At 49.6% G+C, this 21,418-nt stretch overlaps 1 protein-coding gene across 6 annotated transcripts in view; it reads right to left on the bottom strand.

Moving 5' to 3' along the window:
- The window catches only part of tep1 (telomerase-associated protein 1), a 139,307-nt gene extending 121,608 nt beyond the window's left edge, over positions 1-17,699 (bottom strand). For 3 of the 6 annotated variants that reach the window (XM_063060158.1, XM_063060159.1, XM_063060163.1), the window contains exons 1-6: positions 17,584-17,602; positions 13,893-14,263; positions 12,422-12,577; positions 7,085-7,219; positions 3,040-3,201; positions 2,471-2,614 (exon numbers count right to left, since the gene is read on the bottom strand). In XM_063060158.1, the coding sequence (XP_062916228.1) occupies positions 2,471-2,614; positions 3,040-3,201; positions 7,085-7,219; positions 12,422-12,577; positions 13,893-14,263; positions 17,584-17,587 (972 nt within the window). In that variant the 5' untranslated portion in view covers positions 17,588-17,602. Of the gene's footprint in view, positions 1-2,470; positions 2,615-3,039; positions 3,202-7,084; positions 7,220-12,421; positions 12,578-13,892; positions 14,264-17,056; positions 17,076-17,237; positions 17,251-17,583; positions 17,603-17,644 lie in introns of those variants that run through there. The other 3 variants (XM_063060160.1, XM_063060162.1, XM_063060161.1) reach the window with 3 other exon arrangements.
- Between the last annotated feature and the right edge of the window lie 3,719 nt (positions 17,700-21,418).

The raw sequence follows: 21,418 nt of genomic DNA, 5'->3' as shown, positions 1-21,418 counted from the left end.
TCCTGTTCTTGCCACCCAAGTGAATAACCTCACATTTATTCACATTAAATTGCATCTGCCATGAATTTGTCCACTCACCTAACCTATCCAAATCACCCTGCATCCTCTTAGCATCCTCCTTACAGCTAACACTGCCCCCCAGCTTCGTGTCATCCGCAAACTTGGAGATGCTGCATTTAATTCCTTCGTCTAAGTCATTAATATACATTGTAAACAACTGGGGTCCCAGCACTGAGCCTTGCGGTACCCCACTAGTCACTGCCTGCCATCCTCAAAAGATCCCGTTTATTCCCACTCTTTGTTTCCTGTCTGCCAACCAATTCTCTATCCACATCAATACCATACCTCTAATACCGTGTGCTTTAAGTTTGCACACTAATCGCCTCGTGGGACCTTGTCAAAAGCCTTTTGAAAATCCAAATATACCACAACCACTGGTTCTCCCCTATCCACTCTACTAGTTACATCCTCAAAAAATTCTATGAGATTGGTCAGACATGATTTTCCTTTCACAAATCCATGCTGACTTTGTCCGATGATTTCACCGCTTTCCAAATGTGCTGTTATCACATCTTTGATAACTGACTCTAGCAGTTTCCCCACCACCGATGTTAGGCTAACCAGTCTATAATTCCCTGGTTTCTCTCTCCCTCCTTTTTTAAAAAGTGGGATTACATTAGCCACCCTCCAATCCTCAGGAACTAGTCCAGAATCTAACGAGTTTTGAAAAATTATCACTAATACATCCACTATTTCTAGGGCTACTTCCTTAAGCACTCTGGGATGCAGACCATCTGGCCCTGGGGATTTATCTGCCTTTAATCCCTTCAATTTACCTAACACCACTTCCCTACTAACAAGTATTTCCCTCAGTTCCTCCATCTCACTAAACCCTTGGTCCCCTACTATTTCCAGAAGATTATTTATGTCCTCCTTAGTGAAAACAGAATCAAAGTAGTTATTCAATTGGTCTGCCATGTCCTTGTTCCCCATGATCAATTCACCTGTTTTTGACTGTAAGGGAGCTACATTTGTCTTAACCAACCTTTTTCTTTTCACATATCTATAAAAGCTTTTACACTCAGTTTTTATGTTCCCTGCCAGCTTTCTCTCAATCTTTTTTCCCTTTCCTAATTAAGCCCTTTGTCCTCCTCTGCTGGACTCTGAATTTCTCCCAGTCCTCAGGTGAGCCGCTTTTTCTGGCTAATTTGTATGCTTCTTCTTTGGAATTGACACTATCCCTAATTTCCCTTGTCAGCCACGGGTGCACTACCTTCTCTGGTTTATTCTTTTGCCAAACTGGGATGAACAACTGTTGTAGTTCATCCATGCGATCTTCAAATGCTTGCCATTGCATATCCACCGTCAACCCTTTAAGTATCATTTGCCAGTTTATCTTAGCTAATTCATGTCTCATTCCTTCAAAGTTACCCTTCTTTAAGTTCAGAACCTTTGCTTCTGAATTAACTATATCACTCTCCATCTTAATGAAGAATTCCACCATATTATGGTCACTGTTACCCTGGGGGCCTCGCACAAGATTGCTAACTAACCCTTCCTCATTGCTCAATACCCAGTCTAGAATGGCCTGCTCTCTAGTTGGTTCCTCGACATGTTGGTTCAGAAAACCATCCCACATACATTCCAAGAAATCCTCTTCCTCAGCACCTTTACCAATTTGGTTCACCCAGTCTACATGTAGATTGAAGTCACCCATTATAACTGCTGTTCCTTTATTGTATGCATTTCTAATTTCCTGTTTAATACCATCCCGAACCTCACTACTACGGTTAGGTGGCCTGTACACAACTCCCACCAGCGTTTTCTGCCCCATAGTGTTATGCAGCTCTACCCATATCAATTCCACATCCCCCTAGCTAATGTTCTTCCTTTCTATTGCGCCAATCTCCTCTCTAACCAGCAATGCCACCCCACCTCCTTTTCTTTCATGTCTATCCCTCCTGAATATTGAATATCCCTGAATGTTGAGCTCCCATCCTTGGTCACCCTGGAGCCATGTCTCTGTGATCCCAACTATATCATATTCATTAACAACTATCTGCACATTCAATTCATCCACCTTGTTACGAATGCTCCTTGCATTGACACACTAAGCCTTCAGGCTTGCTTTTACAACACTCTTAGCCCTTACACAATTCTGTTGAAAAGTGGCCCTTTTTGATTTTTGCCCTGGATTTGTCGGCCTGCCACTTTTACTTTTCACCTTAATACTTTTTGCTTCTACTCTTTACACCCCTCTGTCTCTCTGCACCTGTTCCCATCCCCCGCCATATTAGCTTAAATCCTCCTGAACAACAGTAGCAAACGCTCCCCCTCGGACATTGGTTCCAGTCCAGCCCAGGTGCAGACCGTCCTCTTTGTTACCGGTCCCACCTCCTCCAGAGCTGTTTCCAATGCCCCAGAGATTTGAATCCCTCCCCGTTGCACCATTCCCACCTATATCACTCACCGCCCCTTTTCGGGTCTTGCCGCGCTGCCGCCTGGAGTTGTACTTGGCCAGCTGGTACTCGTCAAAGGAGAGGAAGGCGTCGCTCAGACTCTGTCGCAGGCAGGACGGGAAGGGCGGCCACTTGCTGCCAGACTCCGCCAGGCTCTTGGGTGGGAGTGAGCAAGGAAAGGGAGACAGATGGGGTACGAGGTAAAACAAAAAGAGTCAGAGAGATGGGTGTCTGGCGGAATAAACCTTACAGATAAAGAATCACAGACAACATGGGAGGAGGGAGAGGAACAATAGAGGGGTGAAGGAGGGATCTTATGGGAGGTGTGGAAATGCAATGGGAAGGAGTGACTGGGGAGAGGGTGCAGGGCAGCCAAGCAGGGCCAGCGAGGCAAGGCTGGGGGTACGGAAGTGTGGAGATACAAGGGAAGAGGAGAGGGGAAGTTTCTGCACCCCTTCCCCATTTATTCCACCTTCACATGCCCCCCACCCATCTACAACATACTCACCACCCCACCCCGCCACCAACCCTCAGCTTACTTAGCAAGCTCCCTGCCCTCCCCCTCCACCTCCGGGCCTACCTGGAAGGTCTTCACCACCTCGATCCAGTCAGAGGGCAGGCGCACAGTCCGGGCAAAGTATCGCCGCAGGTGGGGCCTCGTGGCGGGGAGCAGGGCCGCCACTGCCAGCAGGAAGTTGGCCGTGCTTCGGATGTTCAGCTCCTGCCTGGTGTACAGAGCGACCTGCAGCAGACAGGGTGGGGGTGGAGGGGGCGAGGGAGAGGTCACTGAACACAGAGAGCTGGTGGTGGGGGAAAACCAGGTGTAGAAACACTGGGATTCCTCCCCCCCACTTCCTTGGCCCTGAGGTGGAGGGGGGAAGGAGGAGGCAAAATCTTCCACAGAGAAAGTCCTCAGAATGTTTCTCACCTCCGAATCTCCGGGCCAGTATGCATGGTCCCAAAGGAGGGAGGGTCCATCATTCCAGAGTCCCCCTTCCCTTCCCCTCACTGCCTCCAGTTGCAACCCTGAGCAAACTAGCCGTGTCCCCATCAACGCACAATAGAAAGCATCCCCTCTGGACGCTTTGTGACTTGGTACGGCAAGTGTGGCAACAAGGGACCATGGACACAGCCAGGCCCCACCACCAAAACCAGCCTCCCCACCATGGACTCTGACTACATTTGTCCCCGTCTCAGTGAAGCAGCCAGATAGTCAAAGCCCTCACCCCCCCCCAGACATTCTCTCTTCTCCAGTGTTCTGCGTGGTCTGTGATCACTACCTCGTTATCCTTTTATTTTTGGACTATTTCCATCAGTAATATATAACTCTTTGTGTCTTTGCGCTTCGCTCTGCCACAATACCAGAAATTCACGTCACACACCAGCGATTCTGATCAGAAGGTACAAGAGCCTGAAACCATGTACCTCCTGGCTCAGGAGGGGGGAGGAGGGGGAGGAGGGAGGAGGGAGAGGGGGAGGGGGGAGAGGGGGAGGGGGAGGGGGAGGGGAGGGGGAGGGGAGGGGGAAGGGGGAGGGGGAGGGGAGGGGGAGGGGAGGGGGAAGGGGGAGGGGGGAGGGGAGGGGGAGGGGGAGGGGGAGGGGAGGGGGAGGGGGAGGGGGGAGGGGAGGGGGGAGGGGGGAGGGGGGATCCAAAATGATAGGAGAAGACAGGAGGGGGAGGGATGGAGCCAAGAGCTGGACAGGTGATAAGCAAAAGGGATACGAGAGGATCATGGGACAGGAGGTCCGGGAAGAAAGACAAGGAGGTGTGGGGGGGACCCAGAGGATGGGCAAGGGGTATATCCAGAGGGACAGAGGGAGAAAAAGGAGACTGAGAGAGAGAATGTGTGTATAAAAATAAGTAACAGATGGGGTACGAGGGGGAGGTGGGGCATTAGCGGAAGTTAGAGAAGTCGATGTTCATGCCATCAGGTTGGAGGCTACCCAGATGGAATACAAGGTGTTGTTCCTCCAACCTGAGTGTGGCTTCATCTTTACAGTATAGGAGGCCGTGGATAGATATGTCAGAATGGGAATGGGATGTGGAATTAAAATGTGTGGCCACTGGGAGATCCTGCTTTCTCTGGCGGACAGAACGTAGGTGTTCAGCAAAGCAGTCTCCCAGTCTGCGTCGGGGATTAACTTGTCAATCTCTCTGTCTTTGGAATGTGGGAGGAAACCAGACCACTTGGAGGAAACCTAAGTGGTCACGGAGAGTGCATACCATCTCCTTACAGAGAGTAGGTGGAATTGAGTTCAGATCCCTGGCTCTAGGCACGACCGGTACAGCAGTGTAGCGCAGGGGACCCCGGCCCTTTTTGCACCGCGGACCGGTTTAATATTGACGATATTCTTGCGGACCGGCCGCCGGGGGGTGGGGGGATGTTCAAGTTCAAGAGTGCGTGACAAGGAATGAGGAAAGGTGCAGCTGACTCGTATTGTTTCATATCGTCAAATCATATTGTTTCCTCGCGGCCCGGTAGCACATCTTTGCGGCCCGGTGGCTGGGGACCACTGGTGTAGTGGATAGCACAATGCTTTACAGTATCAACAACCCAGGTTCGATTCCTGCCGCTGCCTGTAAGGATTTTGTACGTCCTCCCCAGTTTCTTCTGCATTCTCCAGTTTCCTCCCAGTCCAAAGACATACCGGATGGTAGGTTAATTAGTCATTGAAAATTGTCCTGTAATTAGGCTAGGGTTAAATTGGGGTTGCTTGGCAGCACAGCTGGAAGTGCCAGAAGGGCCTATTCTGCAACGTATCTCAACAAAATAAATAAACTTCAGGGCCACCCAATCACACTGCTCTAACTTACCTTGTTGCTGGTGATGTGACAACCCTCTCATTCCCAGCAACGCACATAAAAACAGCAGGCCAGGCAGCATCTATAGGAAGAGGTACAGTCGACGTTTCGGGCCGAGACCCTTCATCAGGACTAACTGAAAGATGAGTAAGTAAGAGATTTGAAAGCGGGAGGGAGAGGGGGAGACCCTCTCATTCCCAGTGCTTTTCCTGGGGATCTCTTCAGGATGGCTTCCAGAGCTGGGATGTCTTTCCTCTCATCTGGATGATGGCAGATCCAATGTTCTGGAATACTTGCACAGACTCCAGCTGTGCACGGGGGTATGGCTGCACAAGCAGGCTGAGAGTCTGGGAACAGACCCCAACCCCTGACGTTTCTGCCATTCCGTGCTCTCCCTGCCATGTGGACTCCATCACCAGAGAGAGGTGTAGAACAGAAACAGGTCCGTCAACCCACAGTGGCTGTACTGACCATGATGTCAAATTAGACTAACTCCTTCCGGTGGAACACACAGTGATCCACATCCCTCTGTTCCCTTCTCGTCACCAATTGACTGGAGTCTGAAATCCTGCACTCACGGCTCATCCATGCTTTACTTTTCATACGCAGAAGGAGAACAGCATAGACCCCGTCACCAAACCGTTCTGGATTATGAACACAGAATGCCTTTTCTTTTTACAGAATTGACCAACAGTCACAGATATTGAGCATTTGGTAAACTGTATTTTTGAATTCCTTAAACACGAGGAATTCTGCAGATGCTGGAAATTCAAGCAACACACATCAAAGTTGCTGGTGAACGCAGCAGGCCAGGCAGCATCTCTAGGAAGAGGTACAGTCGACGTTTCGGTCCGAGACCCTTCGTCAGGACTAACTTAGGACTAAAGTTGGTCCTGACGAAGGGTCTGGGCCCGAAACATCGACTGTACCTCTTCCTAGAGATGCTGCCTGGCCTGCTGCGTTCACCAGCAACTTTGATGTGTGTTTTTTGAATTCCTTACTTGCAAGATCAGCCGCCCTTCACAATGCATGTGTCAAAAGTCAAAAGAAACTAAAAACTAACAACTGATGATAGTGAAGTTAATAAAGCAATCATCTCTTCTCTTTGATGGTGTGTGTGTGTGTTTCCTGTCCTTCCATTACATTCTTATCTCATCTCCAGTAAGTGATATGGCTCCGGGAATCTGCTGTGCAAAGAGAAGCCAAGCACTTTAAAGACCTTTCTTGCCTGGGCTGTCAGCACCTTATCGGCAGTCGACCCTTGCCTGAACATAACATTAACCCTTGCCTAAACTTGCACACATGAATATCCATGTATTTGTCCAGCACACTAACAAGCACCTCTATCATCCTGTATCTTCCCCTCACCACTGCGCCAGCAGCTCCTTCCAGCCAGTCACCTCAGTGGGAGAAAATATCACCCTGCACATCTCCTTTAAACCATCCCCCTTTCACGTTGTCTATAACCACCAGTATGTGACACTTCCAACTGGGTGGGGCATGGGGGGGGGGTGGAATAATCTGTCTGCTCTGCCGACATCTCAGTTTTTTTAAACCATATTGGATTCCCTTCAGCTTTCGTCGCTCCAAAGAAAACAAAGTTTGTCAAACCTCTCCTTATTTTTAATATCTTCTAATCAAGTCAGCACCCTGGTGAACCTCCTCTACACACTCCGCAAAGCTTCCACATGCCTCCTGTAATGGGGCGAGTGTTTCCTTGCCTCTCCCCCCAACTCCACCATTCACAAATGCAGCACACCTCCCCGTGACCTGCCTTTCCAACTCCCCACCACCACCGACTCTCCCGGGATCTCTGCCTTACCTTCAGGATAAACTCCGGGTCTTCCTCCGCCACCTCGCGGCACAGGCTGAGGAGGAAGCAGCGGGTCTCATCTCGCGGGTTGGCGAATTTGGGCCCCGCCAGCAGGGAGCAGCAGACAGCATTTAGCAAAGAGATCTGTGAGGGAAGAAAGGAAATCAAAGACAGCTCAAGGTGGGTCCAAAAACAGAACAGCACAGGAGAAAGCCTTTCGGGTCTGTGCATCTTGACCCGGAAAGGATGAAAGAGCAGTGTTTCCCTTCCACTACCATCACCTCTATTTTCAGTACATCTGCCCTGACCCTAATCCTCCTACCGTCATAACAGGGCTAGGATTTCCCTTGTCCTAGACCGCAACTCTGCAAGCCTCCCTATACAGTACATAATTCTTTGTAACTTCCGCAATCTCCAAAGAGATCCTACCACAAAGCACCTCTTCCCTCCCTGCTTTCTGTAAGGACTGCTCTCCACCTGACTTCCTTGCAGCTCCCCACGAATCTCTCTCTTGGCACTCGTACCTGGAAGTGGGACAAGTACGACACTGCCCCTACATCTCTGTCCTCACTGCCATTCAGGATCCCAGACTGTACTTGCAGGTGAGGCGACCCCTCCGCGAGTCATTTATTGCTCCCAGTCCGGTGTCCTATACATCAGTGAGACCCGAAGATACTGCTTCGTCCAGCACCTTGGCTCCATCAAGTGCAGAATGCACGATCTCCTAGTGGCCACCCATTTCAATGAGACTTCCCATTCACATTCCAGCATGTCTGTCCATGGCCTCTCTCCTGCCATGATGAGGCCAAACTCAGGTTGAAAGAGCAACACTTCACTTTTCCCAAACATAAGAAAATCTGCAGACGCTTGAAATCCAAGCAACACCCACCAAATACCGGAGGAAGTCAGCAGGGTCAGCGGCATTTACGGAAAAGACTAAACAGTCGACCTTTCGTATCGTGACCCTTCATCAGCTCTTCATATTTCGACTGGGTAGCCTCCAATCTGATGGCACGAACATCGATTTCTCTAACTGATCATAATTATCCCCCCCTCCTGCTCTCTCCCCCCATCCCCCATTCTTGCTCCCCTCTTACCCCTTCTCTTCTCCTCACCTGATCATCTCCTTCCACTGGTGCCACCCTGCTCCGTTCTTCCATGGTCCACTATCCTCTCCTATCAGATTCCTTCTTCCCCAGCCCAATACCTCTTCTACCTTTCACCTCCCAGCTTCTAACTTCACCCAGCCTTCCCCTCATCCGATCTCACCCAGCACCTGCCAGCTAATACTCCTACCACTACCCCCTCCTTCTTATTCTGGCTACTGCCCCTTCCTCTCCAGCCCTGATGATGGGCCTCTGCCTGGACTGAAAACCATTTACTCCCTCCGCGGATATTGCCTGACTTGATCCACCGTTTTGTGCGCAGTGCTCGAGACAGGATGTGCTGGTATTGAGGGGGCCCAGAGGTTCACGAGAACTATCATGGAAATGATAGGGTTAACAAATCAGGAACACTTGATGCCCCTAGGCCTGTATGTGCTGAAGTTTAGAAGCATGTGTTGGGGGTCGATCTCCTTGAAAGGCCTGAATAGAGTGGACACGGAGAGCCTGTTTCCTATACTCAGGGTTGGGGGAGGGGGGGTCTTAGGTCATAGGGCACAGTTTCAGAATACAAGGATGGCCCTTTGAAACAGAAATGAGGAAGACTTTCTTTACTCAGAGGCTGGTGAGTCTCTGGAATTGCCACATACTGGTTTAAAGGCTGTCATTGTGTACCGGTAAAGTGGGCGTTGATAGGTAAGGGTGTCAAACAAGGAGAAGGTAGAAGAATGGGGTTGAGGGGGAAAATAAATCAGCCATGATCAAACGGTGCAGCACACTCAATAAACCCCATGGCTGAATTCTGCTCATATTTCTTGTGATCTTGTGGTTTGATAGCCAGTTTCCACACCACCTTCCTCCCTTCCAACCCTACTCTTAACCTCCAGAAATGTACTGAGTGCCATTTGAAATTAACTCAGCTGCCCACTTGTGAGAAGAAACATAGAACAGTACTGCACAGAAACAAGGTCTGCACCAAGACACTACATCGAATTAAACCAAACCCCTTCTGCCTGTATGTGGACCCTATCCGTCCATTCCCTGAATGTTCATGTGTCTATTGAGACGAGAATACACATAGATTAAGATGTTAGCTCTCCTGTGCTGGCACCAGTGGGATCAGCAGTTGGTCTGCCACCTGTCTTCAGGAGAAAGAGAGATAAGGGAAAGAATAGAGCAGCATTTGGAGATGTTAATGAAGGAACGGGAGAGTTTAACGGAAGAAGAGCTGTCAAGATCGGCTCCCCCTTTGAACCCTGAACTGTTTGAAGTGATGGACAGGCGATACCCCAGCAGGGGGATAAAAAGGGACAGGTTCGCTAAGGCAAGACACACATGACACCACGAGGTAACGAGACCCTGGAAGCGGTGCGCCTCCCATAAATCAGTGGGAGGTTTTGGAGGGCTGGTCGCGGGACCAAGCCATAGACGCACAGGGTGGAAAGGTACGATCGGCGGGAACCTGGTGTGTGTCTGCCCTTGCCTGGGTGCCAGGTTCACCGCAGAGAAACAATCGTATCTGGAAACGGAGGGGTCACGGTCGGTGACCTCAGAAGACATCACAAAGAGCTCGCCCGAAAGCTGACTGCGAAGAATATCAAAGGTCTGTGTGGAAGCCGTTTGAATATTCCTTCCCCCCACTGTCCATCTCCCACGGCAGTGATTACGGTGAACTGAACTGAACTCAATTGAACTGAACTTTGCGCCACTTTGAAACTGGTCATTTACCCCTAGACGACGATAGAGCTTGATTGATCCTGTTATCCTAATTCTGTGTACCTGTGTGTTTATCATTGCTGACCGGTACAAGTTGTACAAGGCCTTGGTGAGACCACACCTGGAGTATTGTGTGCAGTTTTGGTCCCCTAATCTGAGGAAAGACATCCTTGCCATAGAGGGAGTACAAAGAAGGTTCACCAGATTGATTCCTGGGATGGCAGGACTTTCATATGAAGAAAGACTGGATGAACTGGGCTTGTACTCGTTGGAATTTAGAAGATTGAGGGGGGATCTGATTGAAACGTATAAAATCCTAAAGGGACTGGACAGGCTAGATGCAGGAAGATTGTTCCCGATGTTGGGGAAGTCCAGAACGAGGGGCCACAGTTTGAGGATAGAGAGGAAGCCTTTTAGGACCGACATTAGGAAAAACTTCTTCACACAGAGAGTGGTGAATCTGTGGAATTCTCTGCCACAGGAAACAGTTGAGGCCAGTTCACTGGCTATATTTAAGAGGGAGTTAGATATGGCCCTTGTGGCTACGGGGGTCAGGGGGTATGGAGGGAAGGCTGGGGCGGGGTTCTGAGTTGGATGATCAGCCATGATCATAATAAATGGCAGTGCAGGCTCGAAGGGCCGACTGGCCTACTCCTGCACCTATTTTCTATGTTTCTATGTTTCTATGTTTAACTGTTGCATTTATTATCCTTTTGATTAGAGTACTGTGTTGCTTGTTTCTTTAATAAAACTTCCTTAGTTCTAGTAATCCAGACTCCAACTGAGTGACCCATTTCTGCTGGTTTGGCAACCCAGTTACGGGGTACGTAACACTATCTAAATCACCACCTTATCTGCCTCCACCACCTTCCCCAGCAGCCTGTTGCAGGCACTCCCCCACTCTCTGTGAAACAAAATAAAATTGCCCTGCACGACTACTTTAATCGTTAACCTCTCATACCATAAATCCATGACCTCTCATATCTGACATTTCGAAAACACTTGCCTCATTTATGTTTTTCCCTTCTCACCTTAAACTTCCACCCTCTGGAACTTGACATTTCTATTTCCAGGACAAAGATCTTGACTGCCTATCACTCGTACTCTTTAAAAACTTCCATCAGGTCTCCCCTTGGCTTCTGAAACTCCAGAGGAAAAAAAAACCCATGTTTGTCAAAATTATCCCAACAGCACATGCCCTTCAATCCAGGCAGAATCCTGGTGAACCTCTTCTGCATTCTCTCCAAAGGCTCCACACCCTTTCTCTGTAATGGATTGAACAGAATTGCACTCAATACTCCATGTGAGCCCTAACCGAAGTTTTATACAACCATGTAATCTTGCTCTTATACTCAATGTCCCAACCAATGAAGGCAAGCAAACTTCTTTTTATCACCCTGTCATCTCGTGGAGCCACTACCACTGAGTCATGGACTTGGACCCCGAGATCTCTCTGAACATCAGTGCAATTAATTGTATACCTTACACTTAAGTCCTGGTGGTTCATAAACTTCAAAACTATATATCAGTGGTAGGGAAATTATTGCAGCGATAGGATTTAGGTACAAGCTGAAGAACAAGGACTTGTAAGGGTTAGTCAACTTGGCTTTGTGAAAGAGAGGTCTTGTATCACAAAAATGAGTATTTCTTGGTAAAGTGATGATTAATTGATGAGGTCATGGACTTTAGTAATGATTTGTGCTGGGTCCGAGGAGCCTCACCAGAATGATCCCTGGAAGAAAGTGGTTAATGTATGGGAAGGATTTGGTGACTCTGGCTGTTGTTGCTAGAATATAGAAGCATGAGGGGGATGTCATTGAAACCTATGGAATATTGAAAGGCCTAGGTGGAGATGACATGGAGAGATGTTTCCAATAAAGGGAGAGTTTGGGATCAGAGAGCACAACTTTTGAATAGCTAAATGTTCCTTTAGAACAAAGCCGAGCAGAAATTTCTTTAGCCAGTGGAATTCATTGCCACAGATGACGGTGGAGGCCAAGTCATTGGGCATATTTAAAGCAGAGGTTGATAGGTCTCAGTCTCCTTCCCTCCCTTTGTCTGCCCCCCACCATCCCCCCGTCTGTCCCTCCTTCCACCTTCCTCCCTCCTGTCTCCCCCCCATCCATCTGTCTACCTCCCTCCTGCAAAACTCTCCATCCCGGTCTCCCTTCCTTGAACCCTCCCTCCCCTCCTCCATTTAATCTGGTCCCCGGCTCCCTCCCATCTCCCTCCCCACCCCAGTCGCCAACTCAGAGACGTTTTCACTTGCCCTCTGGGGGCTCCAGTTCCTTCCCACCTCCCAAAGACGTGCGAGTTGGTTGGTTAATCGGCCACTAGGAATAGTGCCTCCCACCCCAGTGTGTGGATGAGGGGTGGTACGTGGGAGAGGGGCAGCGTTGGTGGGAAGACGAGGGGGTGGGGGTGGAATGCACTGAGTTTGCTGCTGCACAGGTCCAGCACGGACTGGGGTGGGCCAAAGGACTGAGGGGAAACGGAGGACGGCAGAACTGGCATCGTTCAACCTCACCTTCTTCTCTCGCAGTCTGGCATCCTGGTCTGCCGAGTGTCCCAGAACATCACCGAGCTCCTCGGCCTCTGAGGCATTCTGCACTTCTGCCAGATCCTCATAACCTTGCGCAGACAGGTCATAGCTGGGCATGTGCAGAGACGACTCCACGGGGTCCTCAGGTGAGCGGAAAAGGAAAGTAATCTTTGAAACTTCAAAGAGCAAATCATCTTTCTCAATAAACGCTCATTCCAATTATAGCTGGGATACGGGACACAAACAACTCCCGAATACCAACTAAATCTTCCAGTTTATAACTATCAGCAATCTGTTGTTATATATGTAAGCCTCTGTAACCCTGCAATATATCCCAGTCTTTAACTCATTCCCGGGAATCTGTTACTTTACAGCTTTCTGATCCCCTGAATTAGACTTCTACCTGTAACTCACTCTGGGATCTGTTATTTTATATATAAACTCCCCAAAACGCTGGATTAGATTCCTGCCTGTAACCAACTGCGGGGACTTGGGAGATTTTTTTTTGCATGACTGTATTATATGTGTCTTGTACTGTGTATGTTTTGCACCTTGGCCCAGGAACAACTCTGTTGTTTGGCTGTATTCGTGAAATACTGAATTTTAATTAAACTTGAACCTGTCTTTTGACACACAACACACATCAAAATTGCTGGTGAACGCAGCAGGCCAAGCAGCATCTGTAGGAAGAGGTGCAGTCGACGTTTCAGGCCGAGACCCTTCGTCAGGACTAACTGAAGGAAGAGTGAGTAAGGGATTTGAAAGCTGGAGGGGGAGGGGGAGATGCAAAATGATAGGAGAAGACAGGAGGGGGAGGGATAGAGCCGAGAGCTGGACAGGTGATAGGCAAATGGGGATACGAGAGGATCATGGGACAGGAGGTCCGGGAAGAAAGACAAGGGGGGGGGTGACCCAGAGGATGGGCAAGAGGTATATTCAGAGGGACAGAGGGAGAAAAAGGAGAGTGAGAGAAAGAATGTGTGCATAAAAATGAGTAACAGATGGGGTACGAGGGGGAGGTGGGGCCTTAGCGGAAGTTAGAGAAGTCAATGTTCATGCCATCAGGTTGGAGGCTACCCATACAGAATATAAGGTGTTGTTCCTCCAACCTGAGTGTGGCTTCATCTTTACAGTAGAGGAGGCCGTGGATAGACATGTCAGAATGGGAATGGGATGTGGAATTAAAACAAATTCTCCAATCCCCTGGATTAGATCCCGACCTATAATTCACTCCCAGGGATCTGATATTTTATATATAACCCCTCCACCCATGAATTAGATTTCAGCCTGCAACTCACTCCCAGGGGTCTTTTACTCCATACGTAGCAACCCCCACCCCGTACCCTTGAATTAGTTTCCTGCCTGTAACTCACTCTTGGGAATGTGTCACCCAATGTCGAGAGACCTCTCTTGTTCATCCTGTCCTTCCCAACACCCTCCAAGTTGACCTCCTTACCCATTGCCACTCGCCATCCTGTTGTTCCAACTGAGTCTCCGCACCCGGTGGGGTCTTCTCTTCCCTCTGCCTTGCCCTGTCCCCTGTGGGACCCGAGGTCGAGGGGCCCAGCGCGGAGGGCAGCCAGGGGCAGAGGGAGCGGCTAAAGCAGAGGGGTACGGAGGGGGCAGTGGGAGGCCCGGTTGTCCGTGTCCGGCCGTCGAGGAGGCGGTTCCCCAACTGGATGCGGCAGGACAGGAGGTGGTCAGCGGAGACGGCCGGGTTCCGGGCGGTCAGCGGCTGCAGGGGTGGACCCGAGAGATGCCGGTTGGCCAGGGAGGGGCCCCGCATCAGATCCGGGCCCCTCAGCAGAGGGTTCTCAGTCTTCATCGCTGCAGCGGAGAGAAAGAAGTGGGGTTTAGGGAGTGTTCTGTCTCCCAGGGGGTAGGAGAGGAGGGCCTTTCAAAACTTAAAGGCACCAGGGTGGTCCTGTCCTAGCACCCTCCAGAATCCTGTAATCCCACACACCCAACCACTCCTCCTTTCCTTCTCAGAAGCCATCCCAGCCCCTGATCCCCTTCCTATCCCTGCAAACCCCTCCACCCCTCAAACTACTGCCAGTCCTTTCTTTCTCTGTAACCCCCTCCAGGCCTTTTGCCCCTACCCCAAACCCTGAAACTCCTCTGCCTCTATCTCTGCACCCCTCCCAGTCTCTGTAACTCCCTCCTTCCCTTAAATCCATTCCTAATAGTGCACGACTCCCAGCTCCTGGGCCGACTATTACTGTTATAACTCCACCCACTCCCAATTCCAATACCCACTTCAATTTCTGTCCATCCCTCCCTATCCCTGTAAATCGTTACAGTCCCTGCTACCCTTCAACTACTCCCAATGCATACAACCATCCCCACCGCCCCCTCCCTTTTCTGTTCACGCCTCCAGATCCGACACTCCTCCCTAACCCTGCAAACCCCCTCCAGCCCCAGACCCAGCCCCCTCCATCTGCGTACGCACAACTGCCCCCCACCCTACTACCAGCACTTACACCCTTCCTCACCGTATCTCGAAAGAAAACTCCTGCACTTCTCCCAGCCCCTATCCCCCAACTATACTTTTCCCTGTCGCCTTGTCCCTCCATTTCAGGGAGAACGAGCAGACTCCAGACAGACAGGTACATACACGGCCAGAGAAAGAACTTCTAACGGCTGGGCCCCATGTATTCCCTGAAGGCGTGCAGGCTTTGCTTTTGAGGACATCAGAAACGAGTGCAAAGCCGGTTAGACCAGCATCTTGAGCACTGCGCAGTGGTGGGTGGCAGATTTGATGCCCCTCGCACCTCCAGTGTGCCGGCCTCAATCGGATACCTGCCACTGTGACTCTCCACCGAGTGGCCATGGGTGAATTGGCCATTGTCAATTTTCCCCATGAGGGGCAGAATCAGAGGGTGGGGTTGATGGGAATACTTGGAGAATATCTTGGCCAGAGTATAGGCATCCGTCAGTCTCGTGAGACCATGGATTTGCACCTTGGAAGATTTCCAGGGCGCAGGCTTGGGCAAGGTTGTATGGAAGACTGGCAGTTGCCCATGCTGCAAGTCTCCCCTCTCCATGCTACCGATGTTGTGCAAGGGAAGGGCACTAGGGCCGATACAGCTTGGCACCAGTGTCGTCGCAGAGCAATGTGTGGTTAAGTGCCTTGCTCAAACTAGCGACCTTGAGATCACTAGACCGATGCCTTAACCACTCGACCACACGCCAACACGGCCAGAGTGGGAAAGCAAGATTCCAGCATGCTGGCGGAGCCGTAATTGGCCAAATGGCAAGAGGTAGAAGGATACGGTCCTCGTGTGGGCGAGGGGGATGATTGCAGGTGGGTAAAAGGAAAAAGGGTCTGCATGGAAATGCTGGGCCGAAGGATCGGTTTCTGAGCTGGGCAACCCAAAGAACGTTCCGGAAAAAGTGTGAGGTGATACATTTTGGAAGGTCGAACCTTCAGGGGACAAGGTCAATGGCAGGATTCTTAGCAGCAGGGAGGAACAGAGGGAGCTTGAGGTCCACGTCCATAGATCACTGAAAGACCCTGCGCAAATTTATTGGGTGCTTATGGTGTGTTGCCCTCCATTAGTTAGGGGATTCAGCACTGCGAGGCAACGTTGCAGCTGCATAAAACTCAGGTCCGATCACACTTGGGAGTATTGCATTCAGTTCTGGTTGCCTTATCATAGGCAGGATTTGGAAGCATTCGAGAAAGTGCAGAGGACATTTACCAGGATGCTGCCTAGATTAGACAATGTGTCTTATGAGGAAAGGTTAGGCAAGCCAGGGGTTTCCTTTGTGGATGACTTGGTAGAGGTGTACAAGATGATAAGAGGCACACAGTGGACAGACATTGCCAGAAGAGCAACAGCTGATATGAGAAGACATACTGTTAAGGTGAGTGGAGGAAAATTTAGGGGAGATATCAGAGGTACTTTTTGGTATTCACAGAAAGTGGCAAGTGCCTGCAACACCCTGCCACGGGTGGTGGGAGAGACTGACACATTAGAGACATTGAAAAGAGCTTTAAGTAGACACATAGATGAAAGAAGAATGGAGGGCTATGGGCTGGTAGAGGAAGAGGTCAGATTAATTATGGAGTGGGTTAAAGCCACAGGGCCCATGCTGTGCTGCACTATGTTCATTGACAGTAAATGAGGCACCCATTTCCCTGAGCAGTTGGGGTCAAGGAGGAAGACGTCATGGAATTAATCTAGTCACCAAACTGAAATGGCTACAGCCAATGTGGGACCAAGGCCCAGTTTAACCGATCTTCACTCTTTGGGAGATCCCGTTGCCCCAGATCGGCAGCTGCAGAGGGAGAAAATGATTAACAGCAGTTTTCCAGATCCACAGCCAGACGAGAAAACCCACAGGCCAGTAAATAGAAAGCCGGCAGCCCAACAAAAAACAAGCCAAAAAAATACCGGCTGTAAATTTTTTAAAAATCCGAAGGCCCTGCAACACAACCCACAGACTACACAGCCTGACAATCCGGGAAGAGGGGTGGGGTGGGTAGAGATGCGGATTCCAGGAGCTAGGTTTGACTAAATGGGTCGGATGGCCTCATAGTTGCAGAGCACAGAAAAAAAGACCCTTCGGCCCCCTTTATCAATGCTAACCATCAACTATTTCCCAATTCCATTTTACCAGCACTTGGACTGTTCCCACTAAGTCAGCAATTCAGCTGCTTGTCTTGCTATTTTTAAACAGTGTGGCAGTCTCTCAGGTCTCTCTGTGGTCATGATACCTCCCATCCCCTCCCCCCCCATTCACATCTGGAAACCACAACCACCCAAATAATCACAACAGCCGCCATCTCCTACCTCACCTTTTTATCTCCCACCTCACCTCTTTATCTCCCTCTTTTCCCTGCTCCCAATCTCTTCTCGGTTTCCCACCTCTCCCCCTCCTCATACAAACGCTCCATCCTGCACCACTTTCCCCTCGCTTTGCTCCCCTCGACTTCCTCTCTCTCCCCCTCCTCTCCTCGTTTTTCCCAGTATCCCTTCATTACCCCAGCCTATTTCCTCCTCCTAGGTTTTCTCTAGTCTCACTTCCTTCCCCTTCTTCCATTCCCACTTTCCCACCCTCCTCGTTCTCTCCCATTCCTTTCTTCCCTCTGACACTTCCCTTCATGCCTCCCTCCACCTAGCCCCTCCAATATCAGCGGTCACCCATTCCAGCAGCCTCCTCCCCTGCCCGTTTTCCCTCTCCCCTCCCATTGCCGAATCAAACCTCCAGCAGCGCCTCTTCCGCATTGCTGACGTCATCCGGACGAAGTCGCCGAATGCCAGGCGGAGAGCCAATGGGAGAGAGGGAACCTCAGGAACATCCGCCAATGGAACAATGGGAGTGACCGGGTGACCGGGTGTTGCCGAGTGCGGACGAGACGCGTGAATGCTGGGCAAAAGAAGTGATTGACAGACGGGTGAGTGGCAGAGGCAGGCGGTGTGATTGACAGGTGGGAGGGACTGACGGCAGAAGGGAGACGGACAGGCGGGTGAGTGGGATAGACGTGCAATTGACTGGGATAGCGAGTGGTTGGTAGGTGGGAGAGAGAGATTGACGGGGGCGGGGGGAGAGGAAATTAATGGTTGGTGGAGGTCGTGACAGGGATTGCGGAGTGTTTGACGAGTGGACTCCTTTAAATGCTGGAGTGTCTTTGACTCATCTTTTTCTCTCCAGTCCTGGTGAAGGGTTTCGGCCCGAAACGTCGGCTGTACTCTTCACCATGAGGATGCTGCCTGCCCTGCTGAGTTCCTCCAGCATTTTGTGCGTGTTTCTTGGATTTCCAGCATTTGTCTTGTTTGTGGCTTACACTTTAACCGATCTCATTTCAGAGTGTGAGGGCTGTGTTTCCTCAATCCTTCTCTGCCCAGTGACACTGACCAAGTGAACAGTTTGCAGATTAACCCCATGATTTTGCCCAATCAGAACATTTCGTTTTATCCCCCCTAACCACCTTCCACCTCCCCACTCGCCACATGCTCTGCAATTTAAAATTGAATGCTCTCTTTCCCGGTTCGGAGAAAGAAGCGCTGCCTGAAATGCGAGCTGTGCTTCTCTCGGCACAGACACAGGCCTCTTATTCCAGGTTCCCAGCATCCGGAAAACGTCTTGTTTTATGTGTGAGTGAATGACAGGTGGGGAGCAATGATTGACAGGCACAGAGGATTGATTGAAAGGAGGGAATGTGATTGGTTGGCTGGCGGAGAGTAATGATTGAAGGCTGGTGAAGCGATTGAGAGGAGAAAGTCAGTGACTGACGTGCAGGAATAGTGACTGATAGCAGGAAGAGTGATTGACAGGCAGAGAGCAATGAGTGGCAGATTTAAATAATTGACAGGTGGGGAGCATTTATTGACAGAGTGGGAGCAGTGACTGACAACAGGGGATCATAGATTGACAGGGGACTTTTGATGGACTAGAAGGGGACTATTGATTGACAGGTAGGAAGAGTGATTGACAGCGAGGGAGCAATGATTGTTATGTGGAAAGTATGATTGACTTTACTCAAACAATGATTGACACCAGTGAGCGTGAGTGACAGACAGGATTGAATGGTCGTTGTGCAAGGTCAATGATTGACAGGCAGAGATCTAGTTCAAGTTCAAATTCAATCGTCTACATCTTTACAGCTAAACGAAACAACTTCCTCCAGGACCAAGGCGCAAAACAAAGTACACGTATCACATACAGCACAAAATAATGTTAACGCAACAATATTAACAACATTAAAAAGGATTCTGCAAAAAAAGTTGGTTTAAAGTGCAGATACGACATATAGTGAAATATAGAAAATTATACTGCTACTGGCACTGTCATAATTACTGGGTGGTACCAGGGTGTTCAGAAGTCTCACAGCCTTCAGGAAGAAGCTGTTACAAGGATTAACCCTCAAGTATTTCCCCTCAAAAATAATGATTAATTAAACACAGAGAGGATCTGTATTTACTGAACTGGATCAGTTCGCAAGCACACAAGTTTACACAACTGAATATCTGTGTGCACACTTGTTACAGGGAAGCAGATTCACGGGTTTGGTAAGTGAGACAAAAGACTCCAATTACAAAATAAGCTCATGAACCATGTATTTACAAATAGTAAAACATTCAAACAAACATCAAGGTCACCCTTAGTTACAGAAACTATGACACTAAACGTTCAGTAACACTTCAAGCTCAACAAGTGGTTCATTAAGTCTCTACAACCACGAAACTAAACATTCCACAGATACTTAGCTAAATACGTGCCTGGGTGCTCCAGTATCTGCAGTGTACTTTTGCCATGGTTCCTCGGCACTGGTCATGACATCAGTGTGAAGAGGAGCCCCTGGAGGCAAAGGGAAGCCAGCCAGTCTCTTGCATGGGCTATCCTTGTACCCCCAAGGTGCACGGAACTGGACCCTGGTGCTGTGGTACAACAGGCAATCAATGGGGAAGGGCTGTTGCATCCCTTGAACGGGCCAATCGACAACCGGCATGGCAGAAGTGGCTTTCGACTGGCGAGTAAACTAAGCCCTCAAATTACAACATCTACGCTCCGTCCGCCAGAGAAAGCGGGATCTCCCAGTGGCCACGCATTTTAATTCCACATGCCATTCCCATTCTGACATGTCTATCTACGGCCTCCTCTACTGTAAAGATGAAGCCACACTCAGGTTGGAGGAACAACACCTTATATTCCGTCCGGGTAGCCTCCAACCTGATGGCATGAACATCGACTTCTCTAGCTCCCGCTAGGCCCCACCTCCCCCTCGTACCCCATCTGTTACTCATTTTTATGCACACATTCTTTCTCTCACTCTCCTTTTTCTCCCTCTGTCCCTCTGAATATACCTCTTGCCCATCCTCTGGGTCACCCCCCCCCCCTTGTCTTTATTCCCGGACCTCCTGTCCCATGATCCTCTCGTATCCCTTTTGCCTATCACCTGTCCAGCTCTCGGCTCCATCCCTCCCCCTCCTGTCTTCTCCTATCATTTTGCATCTCCCCCTCCCCCTCCAACTTTCAAATCCCTTACTCACTCTTCCTTCAGTTAGTCCCGACGAAGGGTCTCGGCCTGAAACGTCGACTGCACCTCTTCCTACAGATGCTGCTTGGCCTGCTGCGTTCACCAGCAACTTTGATGTGTGTTGTGTGTCAAAAGACAGGTTCAAGTTTAATTAAAATTCAGTATTTCACGAATACAGCCAAACAACAGAGTTGTTCCTGGGCCAAGGTGCAAAACATACACAGTACAAGACACATATAATACAGTCATGCAAAAAAAAAATCTCCCAAGTCCCCGCAGTTGGTTACAGGCAGGAATCTAATCCAGCATTTTGGGGAGTTTATATATAAAATAACAGATCCCAGAGTGAGTTACAGGTAGAAGTCTAATTCAGGGGATCAGAAAGCTGTAAAGTAACAGATTCCCGGGAATGAGTTAAAGACTGGGATATATTGCAGGGTTACAGAGGCTTACATATATAACAACAGATTGCTGATAGTTATAAACTGGAAGATTTAGTTGGTATTCGGGAGTTGTTTGTGTCCCGTATCCCAGCTATAATTGGAATGAGCGTTTATTGAGAAAGATGATTTGCTCTTTGAAGTTTCAAAGATTACTTTCCTTTTCCGCTCACCCGAGGACCCCGTGGAGTCGTCTCTGCACATGCCCAGCTATGACCTGTCTGCGCAGATCCCTGGGAGTGAATTATAGGTCGGGATCTAATCTAGGGGATTGGAGAATTTGTTTTAATTCCACATCCCATTCCCATTCTGACATGTCTATCCACGGCCTCCTCTACTGTAAAGATGAAGCCACACTCAGGTTGGAGGAACAACACCTTATATTCCGTCTGGGTAGCCTCCAACCTGATGGCATGAACATCGACTTCTCTAACTTCCGCTAAGGCCCCACCTCCCCCTCGTACCCCATCTGTTACTCATTTTTATGCACACATTCTTTCTCTCACTCTCCTTTTTCTCCCTCTGTCCCTCTGAATATACCTCTTGCCCATCCTCTGG

Source organism: Mobula hypostoma, chromosome 10 (genome assembly GCF_963921235.1).
Source record: "Mobula hypostoma chromosome 10, sMobHyp1.1, whole genome shotgun sequence".
Classification (NCBI taxonomy): domain Eukaryota; kingdom Metazoa; phylum Chordata; class Chondrichthyes; order Myliobatiformes; family Myliobatidae; genus Mobula; species Mobula hypostoma.
Note: the sequence above shows the minus strand (reverse complement) of the source record. Positions and strands in the feature narration are given on the sequence as shown.